Source organism: Rutilus rutilus (genome assembly GCF_951802725.1).
Source record: "Rutilus rutilus genome assembly, chromosome: 21".
Taxonomy (NCBI): domain Eukaryota; kingdom Metazoa; phylum Chordata; class Actinopteri; order Cypriniformes; family Leuciscidae; genus Rutilus; species Rutilus rutilus.
Window position 1 is genome coordinate 20,721,770 of NC_140226.1, and position 12,529 is coordinate 20,734,298.

Below are 12,529 nucleotides of genomic sequence, written 5' to 3' on the forward strand. Positions count from 1 at the left end.
TGTTTTAGAATACACTGTAAAATAAATTAAATTCAACACAACTTGATGCATTCAGCTTTTTAAGTTCTACTATTGTCTTAAAAAGTTACACTTCTTTGTTTTGGCAATATAAATACATAGAAGGCAACTACAGATCAGAGTTGTCTTGTTCAACAATTCATACTGTATATTAGGATATACAGATATGATATGTTAAGTGAAATATGCTATGTGCAAACACTTGACACAAAAACCTTAAAAACTATGACAATCAATAAATGAAAAAAAAGATACGCTCTTAACATCACAATACAACAAATAACTAACAATAATGACAAAACAACAAGTTTTCTTAAAAAAATGTCAGCAAAGAGCAAACAATAATCCGTTTAACAGTAATCACATAATTTATTCATGCTCCAGTGCATGCTGGGAACTCACAAACCCTTAACATTCCAGCAATATTGTTCAAATTTGTTCAGACAGCTGTGTTTGACTGTGACAACATTTGGGGGAATTCTGTTGGTCTAACATGGATGTAGTTTAAATTCACAATTCAATTCACATTTCTTAGTGTTTGTTACACAAAATGTCCAGTAGACTAGAAAATATATAGTTGTTGTTTTTTTACACTGGCAATAAATGAGTTCTGACTAAAAACTTTAATTTCAGTGCCAATTATTCTATTTCAACAGTTATAGGCAACCAATATATAACCATGCTTTGTCACCATGCGTGTTTGAGGATCAGGAGTGCATATCTCAAATCTGATTAGATATGATCTAGATACTGAGAACGAGGAAAGTCATTAAGATTTGTGAAGATTTACAGCTTCTGTCATTGATAAGATAAACGTTCAACCCTGAGCTAACATTGGCAGAAAGAGGATAACAATTTTTTTATTTATGTAACGTCAATGTAAGTGAACTATGTTTTGATACACATTTATTGTTACTGTAATCTAAATTGTTGTGATGTAATCCTAGGCCCAGTGGCGCAAAAAGTGGGTATGCGCTATATGCGGCCAAAGCGATGATAAAAAAAAATAAAACAATAACAAATCATTTTTTGGGGGTATTTTCTATATGTAGCTGCTGTTGTCCGTTTCTAAATCATTTCTGCATTTCCTAAATGTTATATAACATTTTAGACTAGAGGACTAACAGGCTAGAGTAGGCGCCCTCAGGGTGTGGGTGTGTGTAGGCCTGTAGGCCTTTTTTTGTAAATTAAGTTAGATTTTGAACGAATAATTATCGTTATATCAAAGACATAAAAATGTTTGCAAAACTATCCACCAGCAGATGGCGTTAAGAGATTGGAAAGATAGTGGATGTTATTACGCATTGCAAATTCTAATCAGCGAATAGCGAATCAGCGCCATCTATTGACTCACATTGGAACACCTGCTGCTTCACATGTAAATCAATAGATGGCGCTGTTTCGCAGATTAAGCCGATGGTGGAGAATCAATGGGGTGGAGGAGAGAGGAGTGCGTGAGGAGAGCCCCGGGTCCACACATCACTGGATGCGGCAGCGGCATGTGGACGACAGACTCACCGGAGACGTGTGCGGGTACTTCATGTTGACCGGTCCGGGCACACACTGGAGCGCATGACCCGCCGTGATGGCCGGGGGACGCAGAGGACTGGTGGCCCCACAAAACACTTTTCTGGAAAATATTGTCCGACGGTCTAACGGTAAGACGCACCTCCACATCCAAAACAGCGCACATACAGAAAGATTATCAGCGGTAGTGTCGCAGATAAATAGAAAGCAAGCGAAAACTTTGGGGTAAATAAACAAGAGACTTAAAATAGACCTTTACATAAAGACAGCGTAGGCTACTTTTGACAATATACTGTACCATAAATACACACTAAAAAGTTAAATGTGTCTGGCAACGTGCAGGTAAATTCTGTAGTGAATACGTTTTAAAATAGCAAAAAATAATTTCCGAACAAACGTTAAATATATATCATATTTAACCTAAGTCCTATTTTTTCTAGATTTCTTAAATAGGCTATAAACATAAATATCTCACTTATATCTAATACATAATTTATTTGTATATTATAAAAATTATACAAATCTTTAAAAAGAGTAATGGGCTGCAGGAAGATATTATTCTGTATTCTCTGCGTGACAGCCTTTACCCATTTGAGTTGTTCTCATTCATCCTTCCATCAGGAAGCTTTGTGGGAAAGAGAACAAGTTTAGGTTAGATAAATATTTAATAGCAATTAATATTTAAGAGTGCTGAAAGGTTGAAAACTGTCTGAGGATCTTCACCAGCACTATCGCATTTTTGCACCCTACTGTAAGGTCCTTAAAATAGAATCAAAGATCTCTTTTATTGATGTTTATCCATCAGGAGCGCTTTTCTTATTTATGAAGTTCCGTTATATGCAAAAACATGCATTATGTCCATTTAAAGCTGACTGAACCTCAGCTGTCCACAAATGCCCAGTGGACACCTCCTCTGCCCCATCCACTTGAGCACTTAACAGTTCAGAGATCTCTAAACTTGTATTCTGCTTTCAAAAATATTGAAAATATGTACTTCTCATTTAAGTAGGACTTCTAATATTCTACAAACATTGAAAGTCTGTATATGACCTGCTTGGTCATATAGGGTTATGGCCGTCTTGGAGAAGAACAGGAGGACAAATTCCTCTACCTTCTGGTGTGTTTGTGTTATTTTAACTCTTTTTCTGTTTTCTTTAACTTCCAGTTTGGACATTATCACATAGACACACAGGTATAAACCTCACTGAGCAGAATACTTGTGCTTTAACCTCTTCCATCCCTACATTATCTCTCTCCCTCTCTCTTTCTATCTTTCCCCTTTTCTCTCTCTTTCCCCCTTCTACTTCCCATTTGACATTAAATATTGTTCTATACCAATTTCTGTTAATTTACAAACCGATAGTCTGAATTCTATAATGATAAGCTTGATTAAACTCCTTTGTGGTTAAAGTGGTTTAAACAGTGCTGTTGATATTTAAAAGCTGCTTAGTTGTGGTGAAAGTAACCATGCTCCCTGGTCCTCATTTAGCGCTGACAGCACTTGCTGTAAAATAACAAATGTTGGCATGGAACGTTTTTTTTTCTTTCCTTCATAGTGGTGCGTGTGAGTCCACGTGTGCGTGTTTGTTTCAGTGTGGAGTGCACTTCCCGTGTTTATGCTCAGTAGAGGAGAACTGTGCTCTGTGGCAAATCCACCACCATGCTCTTACATGAATTGATATCATGGACCTGATTTATCCTTCACTTCTTATTCCGATGCTGCCCCTCCATTTTCTGTTTGTTAGGACATTTACTCATCTCACATTTACCCTCTACAAGCATTAGCCATAGAAAGATCAAATGTTGTCTGTGTGTGTTTGTCATATGTGCAGTCAAAGTGAAAAATGTTGCCATTCATGTTATGTCTGAATGAGGCAAAGGACGTATTTTAGAATGAAAAAAAGTACTAGAGCTGATTGCATGTTTTATTTTATTTTGTTCTATTTTATTTGACAATATATGAGTTCATTTTAGTGTTGAAATACTGTACAGTTGGGGTCAAAATCTGGAATTCAAAATTTAAACTTGAAATAGTTTTATGAATTTTTATGAATGCCGTCTAAACCATTTCTATACTGTAAAAACATCTAAACTCAATATTTTGTTTTATTTTTGCATACGTTTTGAGCTTAACTTACAAAAGTTAAGACAACTTTTTTATTTGTCATTTCAAATACACAGTACGTTAAGTTTACTAAAATAAAAAAAGATTTTACAGTGCAAGTAATCAATCAATTCAAAAACAAATTTGTGACACTGATCACATGAAATCCTTAATTTATTTAACCTTGTTTGCAATGTAAATATATTGATAAAGACTGAAGAAAGTCATGAGACTGTTTACAGTCTTCATATTACAAAGGACAACGCTTTAAGTCAATTTCTTGCTTTTAAATACTGTAAGGGTCTTCACTGGCCCTCATTTGTAACTGACTAGATGTTTTTAATTCTCTTATATCGGATTACAAGTTGTATAGTGTTACCGTGAGCTTGCTCAAGCTTTGAGATACATTTGTTAAAAGTGCTACTGGCTTACTCAGCAGTGGCTAAACCACTACTGTCAGCTAATCAGCTTGATAGCCTGCTTAACAAGCTAGCCACTAACACACTAACATTGACAGACATCACAGGAAAGGTTAAAGCAAGGTTACAGAAATGAAACCCACTACAGAGGACCCTGGCACAGAGAGTTTTCTTTTCAACACAGACTTTTGGAAAATACACTCTGACGTAAAAGTTGGCGTGTAATTGGGATTGACGGCGGCAACCTTGAATAGCAGAAACTGTCTCTGCAAAGACTCCCGTAGTGCATTTGGACCATGAAAAGACATAAAAGAGACATAGCAGAGGGTTTGAAAGTTTTGTGAAGATACTGAGGGTTTCAAAATGTGTGTTTTAGCCACTTTCTCACAGTATTATGGGTATCAGATCATTTAATTCTGTTCAGCCAGAATTTTGGTTCTATATACACTGCCGTTCAAAAGTTTGGGGTAAGATTTTAAAAAGTCTCTTATACTCTACAAGGCTGCATTTATTTGATCCAAAATACAGTAAAACAGTAATATTGTGAAATATTATTTCAATATAAAATAACTGTTTTCTATTTTAATATATTTTAAAATGTAATTTATTCCTGTGATGGCAAAGCTGAATTTTCAGCATCATTACTCCAGTCTTCAGTGTCACATGATCCTTCAGAAATCATTCTAATATGATGATTTGGTGCTCAAGAAACATTTCTTAATATTATCAATGTTAAAAACGTGAAAATGTGCAAACCATGCTACATTTTCAGGATCATTTGATGAATAGAAAGTAAAAAACAGCATTTATTTGAAATATAAATCTTTTGTAGCATTTTGTAATGTGTTTACTGCTACTTTTGATCATTTTAATGTGTACTTGCTGAATAAAAGTATTAACCCCCCCACCCCCCAAAATAAAATCTTACTGAAACTTTTGAACAGTAGAATAAAACATAAGCTAGTTCATAACTGTACAGCCAAAAGACACCCAGGAAAGGCACACTGTGTATGATAAAACACATCTGTTTATTTTGGTGAGATATAAGTATTTAAAAACTGATGTAACAGTGGAAGTTTAGGTCGAATATACAGGTGTGATCAAGCATATCTCATTTACTTGCTTACAAGTGTCTCAAACAAAATTCTTGAATATCTTTAAAAGTTTTGATGCTACAACCCTGCAAACCTTGGCAAATTCACCAGCAATTAGATATTTCTTAGACTTGTACAAACCTATGTACTTTGACTTCCATTAATGACAGACAAGTCATCAATTATATTTGAACTCAATGTTTTTAGGCAGATCTTTTACATTTTTTATGATCACAATAGTCTGTGGGTTGTTTGTGGGCTGTTTGAGGCTGAGGCTACCATTTATGTTTCTTTCTGTTCACCTTAACAAGAAAAAAGAAAAAGAAAAAACCTACGGCAGGGAACTGTATGTGGACAAGGGATCTCAGAAGGAAGATTTCGAGATAAACTTGTCATTGTATTTTGAATGGGGCTGTAGTATAATGTGGCAGTGTTTTATGTGCTAAGCCAAGGCAACACGTACTGCTGTGCAAAACCATCTCAGGCACAGACCAATAAAATAAGGCTGAAATACTCAGTGTTGTCATAAACATGTCAGATCAGTGGCTTTCGGCTGCCGTGACACTGTCCACTCATCCTGCCTCATGTGACATTGGCTGACCCCTTGCTTTCTTACTGTTGACCTTGTGCCTGGTTCCTCTCACCTGCTTTCTCCCCATACCCTCCTGTGCTCTTTCCACAGACACAAATTTTGTGCTGGGGAATGCCCAGATCGTAGACTGGCCCATCGTTTACAGTAATGATGGCTTTTGTAAGCTGTCCGGCTACCACCGTGCTGAGGTCATGCAGAAAAGCAGCACTTGCAGGTATTAGACTTCACGCAGAGCTTAATGATGGTTTCATGTACTAGTTTTTATATCACATCATATTGATGATATTTTCTCTATAAAAGAGAGGAAGGTAGAGACAGTTCATGTAGGATTGCACTTGAATTTGAAGATTTACAGTATACATACAATCTACCATTTACAGTAGTATTGGATAACACAATGTACAAGATAGTAGAATAATGTTTGTAATGAAGTATGCCTACAATACGAACAGTATATGAACAGTGCAATATTGTATTACAATATGCAATACAATACAGTACAGTATAGAGTACAGCCCTACACCCATGTGTGGAAATTGGGGAAGTAAGAGTGCAAATTAAATATTTTTCAGCAGAAAAGAAGAAAAATAACTTTTATACAGCAAGAATGCATTCAATTGTTCACAAGTGACAGTAAACACATTTGTAATGTTACAGAATATTTCTATTTCAAATAAATGCTGTTCTTTTGAAATGTCAACCCTGAAAAATGTATCACAGTTTCAACACAAAAAAAATCATAATTAAATTAATAATATTAAGAAATATTTATTGTGCACCAAATGATTTCTCCACTATATTAGAATGATTTCTGAAATTTCAGCTTTGTCACCACAGAAATAAATTACATTTTTAAATATATTGTAATTTTAAATTGTACTACTATTTCACAAGATTACTGTTTTTAATGTATTTTTGATCAAATAAATGCAACCTTGGTGAGCATAACAGACTTCCTTTAAAACAGTTAAAAAAATCTTACTGACTTGAATGGGGTAGAATAAGCACAGTCTAATAACATATAAATTGACCTGTAAGTATGCATTCTGTTACATGTGCCACACTTTTCTAACAGACTGACTGACCCACCCACCCATTAATTCACTTGTAAAATCTCTAGAGATCAAACATGAAAAAAATAAATAAATGAATGTTTGACCATTTACTCACTCTCAGGTTGTTCCAAACCCATGTCACTTTCTTTCTTCTGCGGAACACAAAATGAGAAATTTAGTCCATCTGACCATATGCTGTCAACGATTCTCTCGTTTTGGCTTTAGAAGACTTGCAATAAATCACACAATTCATATGGACTATTATTATGGCACTTTTTAGTTCACTATACTCAAATGGTAATCAAAATACTCAAAAGTTTGACCACCCCTGGTCACAGTTCAGTTCTATTTTAAGCAGCATGACCATTCTGCTAAAGTTCTACTTTTGTGTTCCACAAAAGATACAAAGTCAACTACATTTGGAATAACACGAGTAAATGATACAATAGTTACACAACATTCTCAAAACCTGTATGAAAACTCTGATTGTGATTTGTATTTGTTTTCTCTTTCAGCTTCATGTACGGAGAGCTCACAGATAAGGACACATCTGAAAAAGTTCGGCTGACTTTCGATAACTATGAGATGAACTCATTTGAGATCTTGATGTACAAGAAAAACCGTGAGCATTACGCACATACAGACCCATTCACGCACAAACAGAAGCACACACAACTGAGCTGTGAGAACTAGGAGCAGGGACACAGCAATTCTGGTGCATACATTTGTGATGCTAATCTATTAATGAATATGCATAAAGGTGTAAAACAGAGCCAAGACAGTTTTTACTTCAGTATAATTTTTTTTCTGACATGTTATCTGTCACACATTTACAGCATGTTTAAATGTACGCGGGTGTGTTTTTTCCAGGAACGCCGGTATGGTTTTTTGTGAAAATAGCACCTATACGAAACGAACAGGAGAAGGTTGTGCTCTTCCTGTGTACGTTTAGTGACATCACAGCATTCAAACAGCCAATCGAAGATGACTCCTCCAAAGGTACGTGTTGTTCATATGTATTTTGAGTGTGTATCAGTGTATTTGTGAGTGAATGTTAACTGTGTCATTTCTGTGTTCAGGCTGGGGGAAGTTTGCTCGTCTGACCAGGGCTCTGACCAGCAGTCGGGGGGTCCTGCAGCAACTGCAGCCCACCGTACATAAAGGAGAGAATGTACATAAGCACTCGCGCCTTGCAGAGGTACATCTGTGTGTGCACATCAGACCGATACATTTCATTTTACGCCTGTGAGTGATTCTGGTGTGTGTCAGCATGTGTTCGCATCCATCAGTGTAAAAGATCAAACTAACACTAGGACGTATTTCCTCTCACATTGTGTGCTTTCAGTACACACACTCCTACTGCAGGGAGATTAATCAGATATGTGGGATGTTTTTGAATAGTTTACAAACCAGGGTCAAGAATTAACAGTATTGGGGCCAAAATGCCACCAAATGTGAAGAAATAACAAAATTCTAGACCTAATTCTATTCTAGGCGGGGCTAATTATACTATTATCACATAAAAGCTGTCATGCAATGGAGATGCCAGATTATGGTGGTGGTAGACAATAAATATACAATTTAATATGAGCAATTTTAAATAATAATAATAATAATAATTCATTACATTTATATAGCGCTTTTTCTCGGCACTCAAAGCGCTTTACATAGAAGGGGGGAATCTCCTCAACCACCACCAATGTGCAGCATCCACTTGGATGATGCGACGGCAGCCATATTGCGCCAGAACGCCCACCACACACCAGCTTACTGGTGGAGAGGAGACAGAGTGATGAAGCCAATCAGTATATGGGATGATTAGGAGGCCATGATGGACAGAGGCCACTGGGCAAATTTGGCCAGGATGCCGGGGTTACACCCCTACTCTTTCGAAAGACATCCTGGGATTTTTAATGACCACAGAGAGTCAGGACCTCGGTTTTACGTCTCATCCGAAATGACTATATAATCTGCCCCAGCCAATTATATTCAGTAAATGAGTAAAAGAAGAAAAGACTGGTGTATTGCATAGCCACTTGAATGAATGAATGAATGAATGGATATGAAATATTGATTTGAATTTAAATTATTTTATTATCTTAAATATAGAGATTGCAGAGAGACTGAAAATGACCACAGCTGTGTAACATACTGTTATGTTTGCCTTTGACAACAGTCATTATTCAAAAATATTTCACAGCTCAATACCATGATTGACCAATCAGAATTAAGTATTGTAGAGATCCATGTACTAATAAATTATAGCAGAAAAATAGAAATGGTTAAATTCATATTACCGGTAAGTAAATGTTAAAAATGTATTACAATTATTTAAATGGAATGATATAATATAATATATTGATTGAAATGCTTCATGTAACCAGACCTACATTTTACAGTAAAAAAATATCCACATTTTTATTCAACATTGTTTAATTTGAATGAAAGGAAGGTAACTGTACTTTTTTTTTTTTTTTTACATAGTATGTTTCCATTTTTTCTTCAATAATATATAATCTTAACATTTATTCTAGCAAGGTTTATACAAAATGTCCATTCAAAATCAATTTTAGTCAGTGACAAGGCTTCATTGGTATCTGTTAAACAGAAGAGATGAGATGAGATGTTTTACAGGATGTGATTTTTCTTAGAGGCGAGTCTCCTGTACTGGGCATTATAGCCAAGACAGGTCATTCCTCTTCCTCTCCGCTCATATAAACGAGTCCACTGCCTCTCTCTCTCTCTCTCTCATGCAGGTTCTCCAGCTGGGCTCAGATATCCTCCCCCAGTATAAACAAGAGACACCCAAGACTCCCCCTCACATCATCCTGCACTACTGTGCCTTTAAGACCACCTGGGACTGGGTCATCCTCATTCTCACCTTCTACACCGCCATCATGGTCCCCTACAATGTCTCGTTCAAAACCAAGCAGAACAACGTCACCTGGCTGGTTGTGGACAGCATTGTGGATGTGATCTTTCTGGTGGACATTGTACTAAATTTCCACACCACGTTTGTGGGCCCAGCCGGGGAAGTGATATCAGACCCGAAACTGATTCGCATGAATTACTTGAAAACCTGGTTTGTGATTGACCTGTTGTCCTGCCTGCCTTATGATGTCATCAATGCCTTTGAGAACGTGGATGAGGTCAGTACGACAAATTTATTTGCATATACACACACAAACATGAAAAAGGATTAATCAGTGATCGAATCAATATGTCTGTGTGATGAGTTATGGCATTGTTTTTGCTCTGGTTTTCCAGTATGCTGAAGTACTTGTTTCTCACAATGTTTAAACCAAGAAGATATATATAGGAAGTGTTTAAATAAAGCAGCACACTGCAATAATTTCAGAGGCAAGAACATGTAGTTTATGTAAGATATGTCAGGTCAAGGAGTTTGCAAGTAAACTTAAAGAATATTTTTTGGATATTACAAAAATAGTAAAGGTGAATTTATCATTTTTGCTCTGTTAGCGCCACAGTGCAATTTAAAAAATAACTGTCTTCAAACTGGTGTCTCCCTCTTTCTGCCATTGGACAGACAAACAACTAACAATTATAGAGTGCTTCAAGGGTGACGTTTTTTTGTAGGCCAACCTGGAAGTTAGCATCACCCTGATTCCCTGTACAAAAAGGAAAAAAATTCCATTGGTTTTTGGATGTTGCAAATGTTGCAAACTTTTGTGAATTTTGAAGCCTAAATACAATAGGGAGAGTTAAAAGCAAAAGCTAAAGGATTACAATACAGTCGCATGAGGCAATAAGCGTCTAAAATTTTGCTGTGGGCTGGTCTGGACGCTCAAACAAACACAGCAATTCATTGATAGCGCCAGTGTGGATGTGTTTTTGGGGGTAAATCTGTCTATAAATAGTTTGTTTATAGTTGTCCCCATACTAAGTTGGGATGATATTATAAAATGAAGGGAAAAAAGTATGAACATCACCTTTAAACTCATTATGCTAATTGTTTGTTTTGAGATGTCTTCAGACTCTGTGTAGCGTCTGCTCTGTTTTTGATGTAGTCTACTTGCAGTTAAACAGTAAAACTGATCTCAGATCAGTGTCTTGGTCCACACACACTGCCCAAGCCAACAGCTCAACAATTGAACTTTGACACAATATTGATATTCACTACAGATCCAAATAGGAAGTACATACAAGTAATTGCTTGTACCACATTTAATGTGTGTTACTCAATTTTATAAACAACCCTTTTATTTCTTTAATTACATTTAAGATTTTGCTTAATATCTGTGGCCTTTATGCACAGAATTTCTGTACTGATTTGATTAGCTGAATGGCTTTAAATGTGATAAAATGGGGCTGTGAGTACTACACACTGTATGGGTATCAGATATATCTGAATATTTAACAATAAACAAACACGCAATGGATAGGGAAAGTGGAGAGCATTGTCCCGTGTGGGCCTGGTAATAGACATGAATAATGCCCCTTAGCAAGGAAAAACTGAAGAAAAGCATTGGACAATCTTGCTGGCTCTCATTACAGAGAAAACATATAACATTGATGTTACAACTCAATAATCTAGGGGAGATCTTAATAAGTTGCTACCTAGGGTCCACTTGTGTCCTTCGTTTTGATTTGAAATGCACCAAGGGAAAAGGACGGCAACAAATTAACAAAACTATATCCAAAAGTGTTTGTATGTAGGCACTCCTCTGAGATGAGACTCGCAACTCGCTTTTTTCCATATTTACCTCAAAACACCTGTTCAGAATAGCTATTAAACCTGTGTATGTCTTGACAACCGGCAGCATAACAGCCCTGCAACATTAAACTAATCATTTGTCTGAGTACTTTGTATGAGGGATAGTATTTGAGCTTGTGATGGAGCAAATCTTTGGTGCTAATTAATATTGATCGGGATGCGTGAGAGCGGAGCACACAAACCCTTTCATTGATCATGGGCTAAGAGTTCTTTTCCATGCTATCATATTTACACTTCGAATTTTTATTTAAAGCATATGAGTGCTTTTGAGTAGAAGGTAAATCTTTATTGGTGCGCCTCTCTCACTTTAATTTTCTATATGTCTCTCTCTTTCGCTCGTGAATTTGGGTGATGGTATGGTAAAGTTGGGGACTGGTGCGTGATTCGCTGTGGTGGTGAGGTTGGAGTCTGAGTACTAGGATAAAGCTTTTGCTCTCGATCAATCTCTGACCATATAACGATTTAAAGTGAGCTGTCTGTCTGCATTTAATTAAACTCACAATCAATTTCCGCAACTGCACAGAGGATGAGCGCAATCTTTCTGCCTAATGTTAACTGCCGTCACACCCCACACCTGCATTCCACAGCATTCAACAATTGTTTGTTCTTAAAGTGGATTCACATAAAAATGAAAATTGTGTAATAATTTACTCAAGTCTAAATGTGAGCAATTAATCCATGCATGTTTTTTTCTTTTTTTTATAAAAAAAAATCTTTTTTATTAAATTTTTTTGTCTTTATCTTTTTTTTAAATCAAAATATCATAACTGGATCTTCCGGTGAAAACAACAGACTTCTCTCTGGCAATGTATACCAGACCTCTTAAATGCAACTCACACAACTCAAGTTACAAATGAATATGATACCAGCACATTCACCCACTCAGACGCTCTTCCCTCCCATTTTCACTGTTGCACGCACACACACACACGCAGGATCCGAGCTTTCATCTTGCCCCTGGGCATATGGCTTTTCAGAGGGGCTG

The 12,529-nt window shown here is 36.5% G+C and overlaps 1 protein-coding gene across 1 annotated transcript in view; it reads left to right on the forward strand.

Moving 5' to 3' along the window:
- Nucleotides 1-1,603: 1,603 nt before the first annotated feature.
- kcnh1a (potassium voltage-gated channel, subfamily H (eag-related), member 1a) overlaps nt 1,604-12,529 on the forward strand; it is a gene marked incomplete at its 5' end in the record, with an annotated part of 45,382 nt that continues 34,456 nt past the window's right edge. The window contains 6 exons of the mRNA XM_084392468.1: nt 1,604-1,676; nt 5,845-5,968; nt 7,325-7,431; nt 7,680-7,808; nt 7,889-8,007; nt 9,566-9,958. Coding sequence (XP_084248594.1) covers nt 1,604-1,676; nt 5,845-5,968; nt 7,325-7,431; nt 7,680-7,808; nt 7,889-8,007; nt 9,566-9,958 — 945 coding nt within the window. The remainder of the gene's footprint in view (nt 1,677-5,844; nt 5,969-7,324; nt 7,432-7,679; nt 7,809-7,888; nt 8,008-9,565; nt 9,959-12,529) is intronic.